The sequence below is a fragment of the Ptychodera flava genome, chromosome 4, assembly GCF_041260155.1.
Source record: "Ptychodera flava strain L36383 chromosome 4, AS_Pfla_20210202, whole genome shotgun sequence".
Taxonomy (NCBI): Eukaryota; Metazoa; Hemichordata; class Enteropneusta; family Ptychoderidae; genus Ptychodera; species Ptychodera flava.
Window position 1 is genome coordinate 22,088,989 of NC_091931.1, and position 22,040 is coordinate 22,111,028.

Below are 22,040 nucleotides of genomic sequence, written 5' to 3' on the forward strand. Positions count from 1 at the left end.
AGTGTTTGTGAATGCAGCCGTATAGTTGAAAATCTGGTCAAACATCTGTAATATTAATCTCGCTGTTAAAACAGTTCACAGAGAGTTGAAGGAAATATATCAAGTTTCATGGATTAACAATGTATGATGACTCAGAGAGGGAACAAAAACTGAGATCATAGAGACAATTTAAAATTTGTTTTCTTGTGAGGAGTAATTGATGGATATTAAAAATATAAACTTCTGGAAATTGATGGATGTTTCATATTTCTGGTCCTTCACAAAAAGGGATTGAGAGGTCAGTTCCAAGGATTCCATTTAATGAGATATTTTTACTCTAACACACAAAACACACTCTCATTCATACAAAATGAAAGGCATATGTACAAGATGAAAATTGTACTTTTATTTCACATTGAATAATACTGTGCTAATCATTCATTGGTATAAAGAGAAAAGCACTCTACACTGTAACAGTGCTGGTGAAAAATTGAAAATGATTTGATTATTAAGATATAAATTTGATAATTTGGTTCACAACTTTACTGTTCACACAGCAGGTTCAATCACTATGTACAAGCATATGGATAGGTGTCTGTTTAATATTAATTTGAAAGTTACATTAAATTAAGGAGAGATTGAGTTGTATTTTTTTAATCTTGTGAATTACAACATACCGACTCCAAACCAATACCAATGAATACCTGGAGATAAAGCATAAGAAAAGGTGAAACAATGCATTCTGTAACAAATAGTCTGTTTACATATCCTACAATGGATGTTTATTTACATGACCTATACTGAATATTTGTTTACATTGCAAATGCTTAATTTCCATTGAAATAGCCTATATGACCTACTACATTAAATTTCTATTTACATGACCTACATACAGTGCAAGTCTAAATTTATATTACATAGCCTACATTGAAATTTCCTAAATATACATTTTTATGATTAAATACCTGAAGCATAATGAAATACTCAGTACTTAGCTTATCAGCACAGTCTGTACATCATAAGTATGCACTGTTATTGTTGAAATTGAATTCAAATCAAGACTAGAATTGACTTGTCAACAAATGTAATAATCATTACACATACATACACTGTATTGAAAAAGTATGGTATTAACCATGTTAGCATTCTATAGATAATTAGAATCATACACAGAACCAGAATGCTGAAAATGTAATCTACAAGTTACAGCTAATGTCCCTTTTAATGTCACCTTCATAAAACATGATGTTTTCTTGTATGGAAAGAGAAGAAAAACATGTTGACAGGAATAAATTACATCTCAAAACTTTTCTTTTTTTTTTTTTATGGTTCAAATTGTGAATCAAACATTACTTACTGTAAAAATTCTGATAAGAATCAATGTCATCAAAACAAATACCTTAAGAAAGAAACAGAGCCTTTTTGTTGATATATCAAAGTGAAGTTTTAGAAATCACCTGAAATTTGTCATACTGAGTTTGTATCAGAGTTGTCAATTCTATGCTTGATATCATGATATAATTCTATCCATTGAGATTTTTTTGCTCTTTTTTTGGTTAAACTCTCTACTTCTGCTATCCACTGTTCCCTTTGTAATTCTGAAGGCATACTTAACAGTAGATTTATGTCAGATTTTATCTGTGGAACTGTTTTGTTTTCAGTTTTCATATATTTCTCCCTTTCATCTACAGTGACAAATAAAACAGGTTCTTTACATCTATTGCTTGGAAATTTACCATTATACAGGTATTCATGGATGAAATTAAGTCGTCTTTGCTTTGCTATCATGTCAAAATTAATGAGATCTTCATTAAGTTCATCACCAGTTATATTTGTCAATTTTCTGTTCTCCTGAGGCATTAGAAATTTATTTTTTCGCAGTGCAACTTTAAAGTTGATGACTTCATTTTCATATGATGGAATATTTCGATTCATTGTGACTTTCTGTTTAAGACCAATGTTAGATAATGTAACATTTCTTAATTTTTCAAGATTATCGTGATTCCTTATTACTCGCTCCCACTTAGTTGAATCAGGAATTCCTGAAATCCAAGCCTTTACAGATTTATTGTATTCCTCTAGGACAAAATCAAGTCCTTGATGTTTGTCATCCTTTCCTGACCTTGACACAGATTCATACTGGTCAAGTATTTCCTGCAAAGTTGTTGGCTGGCATAGTCTATCATATTCATCCCAAGCCTCAATTTCTTTGTATTTCGGGTGGTTTCGACCAGACCAAATAGGACTAAACAGTTGGCGCCCAGCCCTCATTACCTTAGAATCATTATATCGAATACCTTTGCGAAACATATATATTCCCAAGCAGTGATTTAGCAGAGTATTATTTATAAAGTGTATTGTAAGATCTGTTTGAGATTGAGAGTCTAGCCAATGAAGGAAATTCTGTGAGGACTGGGATACTGTATCCACAGATGTACAGTATGACCATAGTAGCTCTTGCAAAATGGAATCATGAAATTTGTTAAAATTGTCAAATGATTGGTGATGATCATAGCACTTCTTGAAGTAATTTAGTGATTTTTCAGATTTAAACCCTTGTGTCAATCCAAATTCTTTATATGCTACTTCCCAGTACATCTCAACAAATGACTTTATCATATTCATCTCTTCATGACCTGGACCTGTTCTTAGTAAAACCCAATCAAATTCTCTGTCTTCATTCACAGCTTTCCTTACTAAATGTTGGGGTAAACCATCACATCTAATGATTGTCCATTCCCTTGAACTTTCACTCTCTCCATTTCTATATCTTGATATTCCTGAATGGTTTCCTATTGCTCTTAAAACTTGTTTAATGGATTCTAAAGATGCTGGGTTTACAAACTCAGGATTGAGTAATTGTATTTTCGCTTTTTCTCTTGTTTTTTCTCTAGAATGACATTCTGTACTATTATCATCTTCCTTATCATCTTCTACAATTATGATATGCTCTGTACCTGTCTTATCATTGGTTATACACTTCCCTGAATAGTTATGAAATTTTAATTCATTACATGCCTGATCACTTTTCTTTTCCCTTACTACTCTTGTATTTGTTGATTTTACAGTTGGTTTCTTATTTATATAGTTATTGCAATTATTACATTTTAGTTGTTTACTTTTCAGTTGCATATGACCACAAAAAGGACAAATCACTGTTGTGTTAAGTAGTATTTTAGTCTCAACTGCATCACCATTTCTTATCTCCAACTGAACTTTATTTAGATGATGTTTAATCACATCATGTTTTGCTGACTCTACAATCACTTGTAGTTCCTGATCAAGATCAAATAGAGACAAGACATCTGTTACAGGTGGTTTTGGCCAATTACAAGGCTTGAATTGAGGATCTGTCTGTATGTTGCAAGTTGGATCAAGCTGATGTACAATCACATTTGTCAAGATTTCAATGTTTTGCTTATTATTATTACGACTTAAGTAAGTTTTTGATATTCTTTGCTCATTATCAAATGCATATTCTATTAACCCACATGGTGCAGGTTGACATGTTCCACTGAGGTTTTTAAACCATGTCTGCACAGAATCATATCCACCACCTGGTGTCACATGGCCTACAACATTACAAGCAAGTTCACTTTGAGTTATAGATAACAGCACAGCCTGAACTGCCATCATTAAATCACTTGTATAATTCATATTTCTACATGAATATATGCAATCAACTGCCTGCAATCTCAGTGCTGCAGATTTAATTCTGGTCATTTCAGGGGAACCTGTCAACCTAAACCTGTTTCTGTCATCTTTGCAGTTATACTATTCAGAAAGGCAGTTAGAACAGGATTCCTGTCAGACATTTGACCTATAGTGTCTAATTTAAGTAGTTGGTCTAAATCTTTCCTTTGTTTATTTGACAAAACTCTCAAAGTATCATTATAGACATTCATGTTTTCAAGTCTTCCTATTTCAGTAGCAGCTCTGATTCTTTTTTCTTGAGTGTCAAACAAACTTTCTATCTCATCAGTTAATATTTCTATTTTTCTGTTTAATTTATCTATCAATTTAGCATTGGCAGTCCTCTCTTCTATCATCTGTAGATTCTCCTGTCTAAGTCTCTCTATCACACATTTGAGTTCAGTTATCAGGTCTTGTATGTCTTTCTCACTTTGCGGTTTACTAAAGTTCTTGTCTGCATCAAGCATCTTACCCTGGCTTGCTTCTTCCATTCCTGACCCAGGAGTAGTTTGTGAGGGAGTTGTAGCTTCAGTGAACTGTTCCTATTTTTAAAGAAAAACATAACATATGAGATAGCAAATATATGTTTAACTTTTGAGGGTTCATGTTGCTACACTGATTGGTTTCAATCCATTCATTGTCATACATATACGGGGCATCTTGATTTCTGTAGAACAAACAAGAGCCCCTTTGACATCACAGAGATAAGGGCATTATATACACACACACACACACACACACACACACATATATATATATAATATATGCCCTCCCGGTTATCACAATAATGGCTTTATGGCAACCTCTGAACTTGGGCACAGAGAGTACGGTTACACATTGCTGAGGATTGAAATATGGACTCACCAGAATGCTCTAACGACAACACGAACCGTGAGCCAAGCATACAGCCAATAGTGAATGCCCCTTAATACGCAAGAGGCTGCTCAACATATACATATATATATATATATATATATATATATATATATATATATATATATATATATATATATATATATATATATATATATATATATATATATGTATATTAGGTATAACTTAAAACATTCAGTCATTCTGTGTTTTAATGACATTGTTGTCATGTGAGTTGTAAGACAGCAACTCAAAAGTGTCAATTCTAAAGTTTGAGTACAGTATTTCGAATGAGCTGTGAATGTATTCAACTCTTTTTATGCATAACCAGATGTCAAGAACTGATATAAGAAAAATGTGATTGTGAAATTTTAGTGCATGTTGCTCTCTAATATTGAATTCTCATAGAGGAAACAAAAGTATCAGGAAGTTGTCATGCTTTTCATATGAACTGCAGATTTCATAATGATTAGTACACTTTGCAAAACAGACTTTCAATTTACGGAAATCATGATATATCTGACATATATCTCTGATATATTAATTTACTGTGCCCTTAGGGGGCACCAAAAATATCAAACATCCAGATATCACTGATATATACATATCTGATACATGAAAGTCATGCAGCTGAAGGGCATGCTGAAAATATTGTTTGATATTTTAAAGAATTGCGCACGAAGGGCGTGCTGAAAAATTTTAGACATATAGGTATCTCAGATATATATATGTCTGACATATTAAAGTTTTGCACTAGGATGGAACTCTGAAAAATATGTCTTATTATTATTATTAAAGTTACATGCCCAAAGCGGCCCGAAAAATGCAACTGAATGATGAAATTTGTGGGTAGTGCATTGCATTTTTCACAAGTATGAGCCATGTTGAAATTAAAAAACACACTGACCCTCTATTTGGCATTTCAAAAACATGGTGATCCCCCATCACCAAAGTCAAAAACAAGGTGACCCCCCCCCCCCACCACGAGTCCAATCTCCTGCCCGAAGAAACTGACCAGTCCCTAAATAAAATTCCATTAGCTTTTGACACACAACCCCAATTAGGTTTTACAGTCAAAAAATGGAAAGAAAAATACATCTTCATAGCTGAAATATGGACTTTAATGGAAGCCTAGCCTGTAAGTGTAAATGGATGCCTAAACATTTATCCTGTGAAATTGTATGTAAAAGACTTTACAATGCTATATGACTACCACAAAATCAAGACAAGGTGCACGTGCAACCACAGCTGTATAGCTTGCCAGAAATTTTTAATTTCGAAACCGACAATATCCATTATAGTAATTTATACACGGATTTGCTGTACATGACTTACCTTAAGAACCTTTGAATCATGAGGAGTGGTTGGGGCAGCAGCTGAGCATTCTGCTGCCGTCATGGTGCTACAGCCATTCCCACTTACTAGGTTCTGTTGCAAAAGAAAACCAAAATGATTAGTAAATAAACATCGAAAAAACTACATCAGAAAAATGTCCAAAATAGTATATAGAACAATGTATAGATTCGATTCAGAAATCATTACTTACTGGCGTTACAGTACTGCAAGGTCGAATTCCAACATTGACCGAGGCTGCCTCCAAATCCACTGTGCTGGGCCATCGCTCATTTGCTTTCCAAGACACCTAGAAAAGAGACAGATAGATCAGAATTTAATTAATACGATTAATTAAATAACCACTATTCCGTAAATACAACTTTACATCGTCACATCCGCAAACAATAACAAAACGAGGACGGAAGACCATAGATATTTCACAGCAATCATTTGAGTGAAGATTTGACGTTTGAGCTTTGACCCATGACATTTCGTTTCAGCGCCCTCCCCATATAAACAAACAATATCCTTCGTTCTAGTTACATGTAATAGTATAACATTAATACGTACCTTTGAATACGCAGTCTCATCTAAAAACACAGTAAATTCTCGTTTAGAAGGTGCAGTCCGCACGCAATCAACACAAATCCGTGAAAGGTGATGCGCACCCAACTTTCTGAAGGCCCTCTTGAAAGGTTTCGAAACATATTTTGCTGGTTTTACAGTACTCGATGATGTCGGATGCCATCGTCCATGTAGCGGATTGCCACATTTTCTGAACGAAGTTGAAGAACCAGTTTTATATCCAATTAAGAATGAGGCAAAGATAATACAAAATGCTATAAAATAAATAAGATAATCTGTCGACATAGGTTTTGACTCGCTCCAGGAAGCCATACCGGCAGTTGTCGTCTGCTACATATCAAAATATCGCAAACGGTGTCGTCATGGTTATTTACAACGTCATTGGCAGTATTGAATTCCATAGGGGCAAAGGTCATTTGAGAGACTAATATTCATATTTCGATATACAGGTAAATTTTTTTTTGGCCTGTCAATCAATTTTTTTTCCAAAGGAAAAAGGAACTGGATTGGGGAAGGACGAATTATTGACACGTGTTTTTTGCAGTGAGGGTTCATGTTGCTGCACCGATTGGTTGGAACCCAGAAGGGATCTATGGCAACGCCCTTCTTATGAATATTAATATATTTAAATGAGCACTCCTTTTATGGCGATCGGGCAGACTGATAATGGCATGTCCGCATGTTGTATCGCGCGTCTTCTCATTGCGCATGATCAAATGTAATTTCGCATTGAATATTCTTATGGTCAAATTCTCGCATTCTTCATTTTAGAATGTCAAATCTTCAGATCCAAGTAATCGCATTTTGCACCTCATCATGTCATGTCGTGATTACGAATGTCAAGTCTTCATGTCCAAATAATCGCATTTTGCATCTCATCATGGCATGTCGTAATTACGAAAGGCATGTCGTAATTACAAATGGTATAGCTTAAGTTTTACAGGGATTCAACGCCATAATATGTATCGTGGACAAAAACGACAATTCTCCGCGCTGTGTTAAATTCATCTCCGCGCTGTGTAAAAAACTCCGCGCTCTGTTTATAGATATATCTCCGCGCTGTGTAAAAAACTCCGCACTGTGTTAAATTTATCTCCGCGCTGTGTAAAAAGCTCCGCGCTGTGTTAAATTTATCTCCGCGCTGTGTAAGACGTTTTCAAACTTTTCTCAAGGTCTCTTTCGACCATGTTTTTTCAAAATCAAGAATAAAAATCAGGGGTCACCATGCAAATTTTATGTAAAGGAAAATGAGGGCAACTTCACACATTGGCTCTACCAAGTTTGTTTAATATTACGATAATAAAAGGACCATTGCATTTTTTTGTGTGAAATACATGACGAGACACCGGTGAATCGATAGTGCTTTGACCCTCGTCATGTGATCTGGGTCCCCGGTAAACCGGTTTGTTGATTGAGTGGTTCGTCTTAACGATGTTTCGGAAACAAAATTGCGGTTCCTTCATCAGTCGCTCTCTTGTTTTGTATCCCCTCCGCTTGGTTGTGCGATAAAGTCATCTTCGTCCTCGAAATGGAGAAGCCAGATTCGTTTATTGAGAGAGTTAGCCACTATTGACTGGCTCACAGTTACGAGTGGAGTGATACGTACCGGCCGCCGCGTACTATGCATATACCAATTATTATATGCATAGTACGCGGCGGCCGGTACGTATCACTCCACTCGTAACTGTGGACTGGCTCTATAGTGAGCGATCCGCGGTAGAGTTGACTTTTCAGATCGTCAGATCTTCAGTTCCCATCAGATCCAGACCTCAGATCTCAGATCCTATAACTTCAGACGCAGATTCGAATTTACAAGCCTTTTACAATACCCGTATTAACAGTATGATTACAATATTTACTACTATATAGTAAAAAGAATTCAGGTTGACCTATTTACGCCCGGATCTTTTTTTCACCCCGTTCTTCAAGCACAGATCGTAAAGAGAACCTGTTTTGTGGCCACACGTTCTCTTCTCATTCAGGAACACGGTGGTACAGAAATATGTTGATAAAAATTCATTATTTTGATAAAAAATGCGATTTTTCAAAATCTCTCGCAAAATCCCGTGTACTCTCGCTTACCCTAACAATTGACGGTGCCCCCGCGCGAGAAATTATAGTACAGGCAAATATAAACAAACACAATCGCATTTAATGAGGTACATTTTGGTATGTTTCTTGCGGATTATTCTGACATTCACCTGGTTCAATTTGTTTGCTTAAATTATCTCCGTGTTTGCGATTAATAATTATAATATCCCGTCTCCGGTGGGGGGGCTCGCGACCGACTTTTTGTTTGTAAGTGCGCCCGACCGCTATACGTGACCCCCGTCGCTTACCCCTATGTTCTAACAGAACAAATTAAGCACAAACGAAAACCGCTAATTTCAAGTATCTTTACGCGTATAATGTCCCGAAACATGTTAATTTACTCCAGCCATACCTTTGTTTACTCGTCCCGTCTTTAAAATTGTGAATGGGTTTGATTTAATGTGAATTAGCTGCATCAAACGAACACTCCGGACAAGCCGCGAAGTCGCACCCCCCGACGATGTTTCGCCTGTGCAGACAAACATGAACCTGTGACCGAAACGGTATACGCTCGTAAAAGAGGCGTAGATTTAGATCAATAGATAGGAATATGAAAGGAGCCATGAACTTTTAAAAATTATAACCTTTATATACAACATGAACTATTCAATTAAACTTCCAATTTTAAACGATATTTCGATTTCGCGCGCGTCGCCCAGTCGCAGTCGGTCGCCCAGACGTACAATGAGGTCAACGAACTCCTATGTATTTTGCAAGCCGATGAAAGGCGCGCCGTATATCTCCTGGCCTGGGAAAACGTATATTTATGTGCATATCGCGCAAAGTGAGGAGTTTGTGAAAGGATGTTTGGATAATAATGTCAGAAAGATAAAGTTTTACAATGAGTAGGGATGTAGTGTATTTCTTTCCAAGTATTGCTGTCAAATTGCCGTGATTAAACACATCCAGTCCGGCCGGGGCTGACACCGGGATGAAGTGGCGAAGGTCGATCATTACACGAAAGGACGTGAAAATGTTCCGATGCGACGTAGTCCGTCCCTTGGTTTATTCTCAGTGCATGGAGCATAAGCTTATTATTTACGCGATTGGAAATGTGTGATTTTCAAAATATCCGCAAAAAAGTAATGCGAGATAGTAGTAAGAAAGCTTTACATGGTATGATCTATCAACGCCAACGCCGGTCTCTGGGGTAAATATTGTCGAGGCCGGCCGGCTAGCGGCTCTCGCTTTGTTCAAAGTTGTGACTTGGCATCAATGAATGACTTTCCTTCAGGATGTCTATAAAATAAGTCCAAACTATCATTGGATGATATTTTAAAAATAAAGCCCTCCCATATCCCTCGGGTTGATTGTCTTCTCTAAAACTTGCGCCATGATTGGCCCTTTCCGAATTTTGTCTCAATTTTATACCACGTGGGGGGAAGTTCATCAACAACAAGGTCTGTGAGTGGTTCACAAATTGCAACTTTCGTCTCACAAGATTGTCAATCAAACAGTGTGGCGTCCCATAACGTTTTGTCGCCGCACTCCAGGGTGAAAAAGAATCACTTTGCGAGCAGACAACGAACATCTAACGCCGCACATCGAGTAAGAAAATCCTATCGAAAGTACTGAATCGTTTTTTTTACTCACCAATCCGAATTTATTCTACCTTCTTTTCTACACTGAACTAATTTTAATCAACTAACCACATTACCCTACAGCGAAGTTATATTTTGGTTTTATCATACATTTTACACTTTACCAATTATCTGTGATGACAAAATGCAGAAAAAAAATGAAATATTCAATCTGCAGCATCAATGACTGATTGCCAATCTGAGACTCAAACTCCAACAAAAATAGTTCCGGGTCAAAATTGGTAATAGGTATTAACATAAAGGAATGGCATAATGTTTTTGGTATTGCACTGCAGTGCAAATACCGGTAGTACGAGCGGGCTTCGAGGAAAGTAAACTGTGGTGCATATGTAAAGTATTTTTTCGCTCAGACAAGTTTATAGACCGCGTCTGAGGTCATGACCTTTATCCAACCCAAGAGACGTACGAGGCACACTAAGCATGCTCAGTAATAACTGGCAACAATTTCAAAAAAGTGATTTGGAGACGAATATGTGCTTGAAGACGTAGGTATTTAGTGAATATCACTTGGAATTTTGTGTCCTAATTGACTACATGCAAAGTAGAATTAATGATATTAAGCTGAAGTTCAGATCCCGAGGAAAATTTTTAACCTAGTAGAAAGAGCCGGACTCATTGAACAATCTTCAAAAATTAGCACAATCAAATGGAAGACAAAAGAAATTCAAAGAAAAAATTGAGTATAATGATACTTAACACTAGGACGTAATCTAAATTCGGTATTGAATTACTAACTATTCCAAGGCAAAGCACGTTAAATCTGACGCTTCGCTTCTCAATCGTTTTGGTAGCGCAGAAGCTCTTACGCAACATAATCGGGAACTATTTTACTCACCAGGGTTTTGCGAAGCATCTTGTTAAAATAATAATTTGAATATGTGTACAAGGCAGGTATGAAAATAAATTGCCTACATAAACGTTTTTGCTCAGCAAGCTTCAACGAACACGGGTTTACAATTACAGATTACCAAACTTGCTTCTTCCGACCCCTGAATTCCTGATCTAGCCCGGGATCACTGGCCTCCAAAATATATTAGTTATATTAATGGAGTAGTGTTTTTGGATCTTAAGAAAGCTTTTGATCTGGTTGATCATAGTGTATTGTTAGAAAAATTATCAATTTACAGGTGTGATGGTAAATCTCTTCTATGGTTTAAATCTTACCTACAAAATCGCATGCAATTGGTTCAATTTAGAAATTTGTACTCTACAAAGCAACATATTTTGACTGGCGTTCCCCAAGGTAGTATACTTGGGCCTTTATTTTTCATCATTTACATAAATGATTTGCCACTTTATATTGATAATAACATTGACATGTACGCAGATGATTCAACCATAACTACCAGTGCAAAATGTATTCAAGAATTGAGACAACTTTGAACTCTGACTTAAATAATGTTCATAATTGGTGTAAGAATAATAGAATGGCCATTAATTGTGACAAGACAAAGACAATGATTGTAACAACGCAACAAAGACGTAGACATTTGAATAAACAAACTTTAGACTGTAATCTTGGTGAAACGGAATTGCAAGCAGTACACTGTGAAAAGATTCTTGGTACGCTTGTCGATGAAAATCTGTCATGGAAGCAGCACTGTGACAAGATTTTTAAAAAAGTAAATAGTAATATTGCTTTGCTCAAGAGAATAAGACAGTTTTTACCTATGAATATAAGAAAACTTTTTTATAATAGCTATATTTTACCACACTTGGATTACTGTTGTCATTTATGGGGAGCATCACCGTTTATGAAAAGGTTGCATAAGATTCAGAAACGTGCTATCAGAGTGATGTGTGATGCAAGGTATAATGCTTCGACCGAGCATTTTTTTAAAACAATGCATATAATGCCATTACCAGATAGAATAGTTTATAAGAATGTTTGTATGGTTTTTAAATGTTTAAATAATCTTGCACCGCAATATATGACAAGTCTTTTCACCGAAATTGATCATGAAAGAGTTACAAGATCCAAGATGCAAAAATTGTTAGTGGTTCCTGCAACAAATAAGGATTTTTATCGAAAAGGCTTTACTGTAAATAGTGCCAATCAGTGGAATAATGTCGATTTAAATATAAGATCTAGTAACTCATTAAGCAGTTTTAAAACTGCCTACCTGAAAGCTTATTGGGTATAATTTTTTGTGTTTGTAAGTTTTAGTTTTCTTGTTAATTTGTTTTTGTTATCTAGTGTGATTGTGCATTTTTTTCCCTCCTGTGTGCAGGTGGTGACTCCTGGCCACTTTTTTCTGTGCATTGTATTGTTCTAGCTTTGTTTGTCATGTTTCATGTTGTTCTGCTTTGTATCAGTTGGTATGTTCATTTGAGGGCCCTGGGGAAGATAAGCATCTTTACTGAAGCTTACCAGGCTACCCTCGTTAAACAAGGTTTAATAAAATAAAATAAATAAAAATAAATATTCCCTCGCCATCAATATTACAAACGATGGTAAAATATGGCCAGTCGATAGCCGGCATTTACATGATCGTCGCGGTCTTGATCGTTCGATAGCTGGTGTGTTTATCTCTATGTATTGACTATAGAGGGCGCATATCGGCACTGACCCCTGGCGCGCACTTGAGAACGTTCAGGGATCACAAATCTACTGATACTGCCTACACACGCACAGGCCAACCCCGGTGGTGGCAGTCCCCGGGTTGGTGGGTACCCATGCGCGTTACCAAATTCACGGAAAAGGGGGTGTTTTTCTTCAGTCATCTCGGAGATTCTAGGTCCGTGAAATCGAGAAAAAGGGGTACTTTTTCACAGTAACCTCCGAGATTAGGGGTAGTCCTTTCATAATCTCCCTAGGACACTAAATCTGGTCTAGTCTCACTCTATGATTCGCCCTTATCAGGTAGCGGCCATATTGGAATGCAAACGAGGATATTGACGCATAAACAACAAACAAACAAACAAAGTCGTATTTAAAAACAATGGCGCCATACCACACGTGTGTGTTGAATTTTCATACAAATTTCGCTGAAAACTGATGTTTGCCGCTACCATTACATTCACCGAAACAAAGTACTGTGGTTTTCTCTTACTAGACTATTGCAACAAAGTGTTTGAGCATAGTGCCGTCGACCATTCGCAAATACCCGCCGGGTAAACAAACCGTGTTTTAGGTAAGTTGTTTCAATTTTCTTTTGATCATAATTGATACATTTACAGCATTTAGCTATATTACCGCCAGAAAACAAACCGCGCCAGTCTTGCCTCAGCTAGAATACTCTCTGTACCGCTATGGCTTCACACCACTGCTGTGTACCGTTTTGTCGAAGTGACAGGCGATACCAACGCATTTCGTTTAATAGTTTTCCGGTTGCTCCCAGACGGCGAGCAGAATGGATTGTAAAAATAAGACGTGACGAGGGTCCTAATTTTAAGGTAAATATTGTTCTCGACTCTAGCCTAGTTTGAAATTTGATCGAACGCCTAGGTTCCGGGCGGGTCCAACTTTTATAAGTATGAGTACACCTTACACAGGGCACCTATAGTATTAGGTTCAACCATTTCGTAATATTTTACTGTGTATAGTCCGACGGCAGTAGCTGTGCAATGCTACCGTGTTTTCATTATGAATTCCATTGAAAAACACCTTCAAAAGTACAGGGTCGTAATTTGTGAATATTTTGTTTGACATGCTTCCTTATCTATATATGGAGCGTTTTTTTTTTCTCTAAACGACTGGGCAGAGAGCCTGGTTTTACGGAGTAGCCTTTGCCGTTCCATGACTCGAGGTTTTTTGCCTGTAGTTGTTGGCGTTGACGGCGCCAATGAAATTTCGTGAGCCAGACCACAGCTTGTGGAGTGATCGATTGGAAGGACCTGGTTTGCCACCCTATGCTAAGTACAGGCAAAACCTCAACTTCATCTTCGGAACTCCAGCCTTTTTACAGCTGTCAATTTTATTGTAAACGGAATTATATTTTGATTCGTATTTAGATAACTGGTGCAACAAAGGTCTGCGAATTCCATTTTGAAAAGGATGATTATGTGAAAACACTGACGGGTAGAAAACGCCTGAAGGATAATGCCATCCCATCACAGTTTGCGTGGACACGAAAGACGCCCTCACGTAAACCACCAACACCAAGAAAATCACCATTGACAGACCCAGAAAGCTCATGTGATGACCAGTAGGTAATTTAGTAAATATGATTTGAAGAATATAGTTGTCAGTAATCTAAATGAAAGGAAATGTTATCTATCTATCTATCTGTTTCGTTACATTTCAAAATGTTAAAACATCAATATTCTCTCTGGAAATTTTGATAGTATTGGTCAATTTGCAAACCACTGTGGGCAAAATGGCCTCTATATTGTTCCACTCAAAGTGTGACAATTTTTGCCGCACATACGCTGAATGAGCGTAAAGAGAGCCAAATCAAGCTTCCGCGTAATGTTGAAAACTTCGCCGAATTTCCTAGCCGCACAGCTAAATATTCAGGAAAGAGATGCAGATTCCATTTCCTCATATGTTCCTCTATCCATTATGATATTTCGGCAATAATTTCATGAAGGAATTCTTAAATACCGAAGCGAAAATACTCTATGCAAAAATAGGCGAAAACACGACCAACAGCACAAACGATCGTAAACTCGTCATTTCATAAAAATAAGAGGGAAATTTAAAAAACTAAAACCATAGAGTTTCAGTTAACCTTCATGAGATGCTTAATCTCAAATATTGTGAGAAATAACAGCGAAATGAAAAATTTAAACCAACGGGTTTTTTCAGATGTATTTTTCATTTTACGATGTGCCGAATAATCTCGATTCCCATAGAAAACAATGGCGTTTATGCGCGTCCGATCGACCGAACACATTGCAAACTTCTCGCCGGTTCAAATTTTTCAATTCTGAACCAATGATAATGAAAATTGGCACGGTGATCCTTTGACTAATAAGCAAAAATCGTATCGTTTTAGATTTTTGAATTTCTTCGTAAATTTGTTTTATTGCCATTCTATTTATTCTGATCACTGAAATATACTGTTGCCGTCAACAATATGGCGATCTGACGGCGTTTACATGTGCAGAACAAGGGTCTGAAATTGACGCAAATTAATCAGCAAGTGTCTCCTAAATTGTACAGATCAAATACCTGTCAGGTTGTTGTCTTTTATACAAAATTTGGGTGAATATGAACCATGAATATCGCAGTAAATTGGTAAAAATAACACGAAACTGAAGCGAACTGGTGTAGAGTCTCCACTGTGAACGTGCAGTGAACGTTATCGATCGATATTCTTTTGTTGCGAATTGTTACAATGTTGTGTTGCATACCCGCGGATCGCATGGCGCCAAACTTGTCCAAAGAGCGCCAAAATGCTGACACATAAAAGTATCACCAAAACTAAACAAATTGTCTTCGATTCAATTTGAGTGGAAGAAAACAACCGATACGTTGATTTTATGGTACATAAGTCAATATATACGGGCTGTCATGGAAAAATTCATGGCGTAACCTGAAAATACGAGCGACAGGCGAGCAGATTTCGATCGATATTTTATTGAAATGAAATTGATACAATGTTCACTGTCGTCACTAGCAACCAGCCCAAAGCGTTGTCCGGCGGGGGCGCTGTACTGAACAATTTAGGGCCCTTTTTGCCCATAGTGAACTGTGCAATACTTATTTTCACTGGATTTTTTTTTTGCTGAAAACTATCATCTCTAGGGAAAACCCTATTTTCTGATTGCAATAATGTTGGAATGCAGAGTAACTACTTACTTTTTTCACAATGGTTATATATTGTTTATTGTTTTCTGTGTTTCTAGGAAAATTACCAATATCACAAAGACGAGTCCGCCATCAGCAGAACATGATTATGCCATCAGTCCAGAGAAGTTGACTACTGGACAGCAACTGGAAGCAGCAAAAGAACGTATTGCTGAACTGGAGAATGCAAACAAATGTTTATTATCTGATAGGTTTTGTTTAGAACGTTTTTCTAATGATAATAGTATGATAAGTTTTCATACAGGATTTACTTCATATTCAGATTTTGTTTTATTTTTCAATTCTGTACAACCAACTGCTGTAAACATGGTGAGGTGGTCTAAGGTTCAAAGTGTGCTTGGAAGTGTCATAGAGCAGGGAGAAGAAAAGACCATCTCAGTGTCCCAAAAGGTGTTTCGACAGTCATGCTTATCATTGATAGATCAGTTGTTTCTTTTTATGTGTAGAGTAAGATTAAATTTATTCGAACAAGACCTTGCATGCCGATTCAATATTTCAGTTTCAACTGTAAGTTGAATAATTATCACCTGGTCGAATTATTTGTATTTCTTTCTTGGTTCAATGAAAGTTTGGATATCTAGGGATGTAGTTGACAGAGATATGCCAGAGTGCTTTAAATTGACATACCCCACTACCAGGGTTATTCTTGACTGTACTGAATTTGAAGTACAGAATCCATCATCTTTAGTTTTACATTCAGAACTTTATTCACATTATAAGAGTACAACAACATTTAAAGGGCTCTTGGGAATTTCACCATGTGGGTTGGTTTCTTTTGTGTCAGCACTTTTTTCTGGTAGTATTTCAGATAAGGAAATTGTTTTACAGTCAGGTTTGTTACCGTATCTTGAAAGGGGGGATTCAGTTATGGCTGATAAGGGTTTTTAATCAGATTTACTTTCTCAGAAAGGGATTGGATTGAATATTCCACCATTCAGGTATAGTAGGGGACAATTTACAAAGGAGGAGGTTGAAGAAACCCAGCAGATTGCACATCTACGGATACATATTGAAAGGGCAATTAGGAGGGTAATGGGAATATCATATTTTTGATACTTGTATTCCACTTTCTTTAGCTGGGACAGCCAATCAAATATGGAGTGTATGTGCACTACTGGCCAATTTCAGGGGGCCCCTTTTCTAGGAAATTAATGTATCTATGCATTGGATTTCCTTTTTCACTTTTCTTTTGAAACAAACTCTCTGTAAAATGTGTTTTACAGCATAACATAAAGATAACAAGTGTGTTTGAAAAATAAGTCAAATTGTGTTTCTGTTTTCATGTGATTTTAGTTGTACTCAGTATTATAGTTGGTCTAATAGGTCACTGACCTATTGAACTGTATTTGACCTGTTCAAACAACTCATTTGTAGATTGTCTTAAACACTGTTTTCTCAACCTCTGTTGGTTTTAAAATGCAAAAATTAGACCTTAATTTAATTTGAAATAATATTATTCATGAAATACAAGTGAATTTATCCTAGTAAAACTACTATAATCTTATTGCATGTCATGTGAAATGCTCTGTCAGTTAAAACATCTTCTGTTCTCCATTTCTTATCACATACTGAATGTATGAAACCAAACAATGCAAGTTATTCTGATGTAATAAATATTCTTTAATTCTCATGCAATTGGAATAAAAGTACATGTCATGTTTCTGAATTTTTCTGTGGACATTACTTTATATGAAATTTCAAATAGCTTGGAATTTCTTTGTGGCCTGGTGATAAAATAGAAGTCTTCTGTGACATAAAGAAACATCTGTACTGCATGCAACACTTAATTTTGCAACAGCTTAACCAAAATCAACCGTTCATGGTTTCATCGAATGAACAGACAAAATTAAAGAGCCTACAGTCAAATTTCAATCTCATTCAGTGGACTGCTAATGTTTGAAAAGATTAATTTTTATACAAAAATAAAGCGTGACATTCAACTTCATGAACTCAGACTTTTTTCTTATCATGGGAAACATTTATTTTATCACTAAGAATAGAGGAAGGTAATTTTCAAAATAAATTTATCAAGTTTCATTTTCATTCAGCAAACACATTTGCATCAAATTTGATTCGTTCAATATGTAAATCATTTTGGGTCCAAATTACAAAATCACACCAAGTTAGACCTGAAAGACCCATTTGACCCATTACCTGGTGATAATACTGATGAGTGGTCTTCAATTTCAAACCCCCATCTGTCATCTTTAAATATTGACAATGATGGACTGAGTCAACTTGGGGACATTTCACCTCTATGAGGCCAAAGGGATGATTTTCTGTTGGATCATATACTTTACCATCTGGTGTGGCACCAAGATGAGGACAACTGGGATTAATAATCAATCCACATTTATACACATTTACATTTTTCTCATTCGCATAGCACTTGACTGCATCTTGTTCATGAGCAAGGCCATATCTCATTGCAGGTGTTTGAATGAGCTTCTTGTTTTTTAATCTGTGGGCGAGACTTTCAAAATCCTGTTTTCTGGAACAGATATCTTTAAATTGTGATGCAGTTAACCTTGGTTGCCTAAATTTAAACCACTCTTCACAATCACCTTGTTTCCGTGTACTTTGTTCAACAATAATACAATCAGGTCTATCAATATCAATTCCAGAATAAAACTCAAATTCTTTTCTTGACAAAACAAATAAATAATTAGAAGGCACTAAATAATTTTCAAGGGGCAATTGAGGAAAATCTGGAGAGGGATCAATTTTGATTAGGGTATCAGTTGGTAACAGGGGATGATGAAATGACAAAATACTCCCAGCAGGGACAGGGCCATATTGAGTTTCAACTTTTTGTACATGATCATAATTTGGGAGCAGTGCTTTAGAAATCAAAAGATCAGATCTATGAAATGAATGATAAAGTGAAATAAGACCGCTGAAATCAGGAAAATTATTTATTGGATTGTAAAGCTTACTATACACGGCATGGACATTTCTTTTACGCTTTGGTTTATTTTGACTGATTTGGGGTCTCTTTACTATAACCTTATGAATAGGTCTGGGCTTGATTCCAAATCGACGCGAGGGCATGTGCCATCTCCTTGGTAATGAAGTTCTGGATACCGGCGGTGGAACATACTTCAGGTTTCGGGCCTTATACTGAGCTGTCTGCAAGAGAAGGGCAATCGCGTGGTTGCATAAGCCTTTCCCAGCTGCACAGGAGCAGTTCCAGTTTGATATTGTAACTGGTGTAGTCTTAGAAAGAGTCACCTGATAATATAAAAAGAGGAGAAAACATGGAGTAATTCTGTGCAGTCATTAGTATATTAATTCATAGGGACACTATGTATGTATGTATGTATGTATGTATGTATGATGTGTTTTTATGTATGCATGCATGTACGTATGTATGTATGTATGTATGTATGTATGTATGTATGTATGTATGTATGTATGTATGTATGTATGTATGTATGCATGTATGTATGTATGTATGTATGTACATTTGTATGTATGCATGTTTGTATGTGTATGTATGGCATGCATACATACATACATACATACATACATACACACACACATGCATGCATGTATATAATACATTTCTAAAAATGGAGGTCATGCAAAAAGATTAAAAACTTACCGTTACACTATGTGGAGTTTCATTTTTCCTCATAGACCTGTAGCATTTTGCCCGAATCATTGCAGTCTCTTCCTGGTCTGGTTCAGTTTCTCCAGTCCGTACTGATGAATTTATGGAAGGAAATAAAACCAAGGCATCATACTTTAGCAGAGGTCAAGACGACATATTGGTTGTTTTGAATCCTCCAAAAAATGAAACATTGTATACAAAATGTAAGCCGCAGAGCCGTGCGTCGCCTGTGGACACAGATTTGTGATAACTGCTACATTGTCTTCGCTGGTACACGTACATGACCCCTGTGACCCTACTATAAATAAAACGCGATTACGGCTATTGACTCAATGGAAACAGACGCGTTAAAAGAAACAATGTAGGTAACTCATAAGCCATTACTGTCGTTTCGAGAAATTGTCCTCAAATGACCTCACATACGTAAACAAACCACTGTATTTATGCTTCGTTTCTATCCTCCCGGTACGATTGCTGTATAAATATGAGCGCCAAAAACTGTCAGTACAATTATTGTTCTTACCTTCATATTTGTGAATATATTCCTCATAGAAAAATTTATGTGCTCTCTGTAGAGACCTCAGCGGTGTTTTTGATGTGGTTTGCACGAACTTTTCGACATCACTATAAGAAAAAGCCGGCAAACAAAACAAACAGCGGGTCCAGACTCTCGATGGCGCCATTGTTTTTAAATACGACTTTGTTTGTTTGTTTGTTGTTTATGCGTCAATATCCTCGTTTGCATTCCAATATGGCCGCTACCTGATAAGGGCGAATTGTGTATGAGTGTGACTAAAATCAGGTGAGGACAAACATTTGTGATGTACGTACATGTATACAAAGTCAACCTCCAGGGTCAACCCTGGAAGTCAACATACTAACCTCCTAGATTTCGAAAATAAGGGTATGTTTTTTACAGCTAATTTCTCCAGATTTGCCACAGGTCCAGTAGGCAAAATTTGTGATGATTTTTTCCTATTATTGTCATAAAAAATAATTATGAATATTAATAAATTATTAATATGAATGTTACAGAATATTAAAACATTTTACAATGTCGTCTACTTTGTGTAAATGCTGTCTGGAAACTCCATTGTTGTGATAATTATGATTATAAGGGGCCTAATAAATTATGATTATGATTAATAAAGTCATATTTTACACATTGTAATGTGCTTATATGAACAACCCTCTGGAAACCCTATATAGTTTCACAATCTATGCCAAAATATACAAGTGACACCATTGCCCAGGTTCAGTCTACGGCGAGAGTTACCGTTGCCCAGGTTCAGTCTACGGCGAGAGTTACTACACAGTGTATATAATGAGAAGGTAGCCAGCTCCACTCGACAGTAAACTGACATACCCATGAATTACCTCCGTTTTCTTCACTTCTGCATGTTGATTCTCAAAATTTCTCCGTGTTGGCAAGTCTATAAATCAGCCATCAAATCTACCCAGTTTTGGTCACTTAGACGGAAAATTTGTGAAGTTTGAGGCTGCGAGAAGGTATATATCGCCAATGAAATGATGCGGCCTCAGCGGAATCGACAGCATCCGGGATCTTTTAGGGCCGTTTGCGAAATTTGAATGTAGCCGCCAAGCGGGGCCGAGGGCGGAGCCATGATTTAACGTTATTAGATATGCTGACATAATTGAACGTACGGCCAATAAACGCTTGTGACCTTTTTTACACATGAAAGTTACACTTACAGACTTACACTGTACGATTACTTCATGGTCTGTCTAAGGATGGAGGTGCCTCAAGTCAACGGTCCAAGCTATGTATGTGTGATTACAAACAGATGACGGGTTGCAGATGCGTTTGTTTATGATAGATACCCGGTTGACATTGTGAAAATATGTCAAGTTCAGCGACTTGGCGAGGAGACCTCAAAACAGCGTACGTACGTACAAACACGCAGTCACCTTCCAATTGAACTTGTGATTTTCAGAGCTTTACAATGAAAATACAGGCAGCGTTGACTGTCGTCTATTTTGCTGCCCAACAAAATATTAAAAACGCAGTCACGGACGTGTTTTACAGACAAAGCACAGACAATGTACCTTGAAATCGATATCTTTTTATAAAAAGGCGTACGCGTGCTGGCGTTACGAGGACCTGTCACTTTTTTATGAATATGTTAGACAAATATATCCATGTCTTGCAAAAAATACTGAGAAAAAGTGAAATTTTAATAATATTATCAATAGTTTTATTACAGAGCTTCCGTTAACGCAAAATCCTGCATATTTCAAGCATGTTATTACTTTGAAGTACGCAAAGTAAAATGACGTCTGCGAAATCCGATACGCATCCCTTCAATGTGAAGTTTATCCAGGACTTAAATAAATTGTTTGCTGATAAAAATGTTTATAATTTAGCAATATTTTGTCCTACATCCTGTCAATCACGTTTTCCTTCAAGTCTGTACCAATAAAAATGTAACAAGTTCAATAGAGTTCGTCGTTATTGTGGCAAAAAAATGTTTTTTTCCCGCTGCGCCCAATGCAT

General features: G+C 36.6%; 1 protein-coding gene and 1 long non-coding RNA gene across 2 annotated transcripts; one reads left to right on the forward strand and one right to left on the reverse strand.

Moving 5' to 3' along the window:
* Nucleotides 1-363: 363 nt before the first annotated feature.
* LOC139131192 (uncharacterized) lies at nt 364-6,931 on the reverse strand. The gene is made up of 5 exons (XM_070697161.1): nt 6,451-6,931; nt 6,092-6,187; nt 5,881-5,973; nt 4,145-4,214; nt 364-683 (listed from the first exon to the last, which is right to left on the reverse strand). The coding sequence occupies exons 1-5, from the start codon at nt 6,775-6,777 to the stop codon at nt 646-648; spliced, it is 624 nt and encodes a 207-aa protein (XP_070553262.1). The 5' UTR covers nt 6,778-6,931; the 3' UTR covers nt 364-645.
* A 5,827-nt stretch (nt 6,932-12,758) lies between these two features.
* LOC139131193 (uncharacterized) lies at nt 12,759-17,578 on the forward strand. The gene is made up of 4 exons (XR_011552077.1): nt 12,759-12,895; nt 13,214-13,291; nt 14,112-14,305; nt 15,951-17,578. It is a non-coding gene; the product is annotated as an uncharacterized lncRNA (long non-coding RNA).
* Nucleotides 17,579-22,040: the final 4,462 nt, after the last annotated feature.

Bases quoted from the DNA above. Each gene is read 5' to 3' on its own strand.
- LOC139131192 (XM_070697161.1), bottom strand. From the start codon at position 6,777: ATGGCTTCCTGGAGCGAGTCAAAACCTATGTCGACAGATTATCTTATT. The intron at 6,188-6,450 runs GTACGTATTAAT...TCTCTTTTCTAG, and splicing joins ATGAGACTGCGTATTCAAAG to GTGTCTTGGAAAGCAAATGA. The intron at 5,974-6,091 runs GTAAGTAATGAT...CTTTTGCAACAG, and splicing joins CTTGCAGTACTGTAACGCCA to AACCTAGTAAGTGGGAATGG.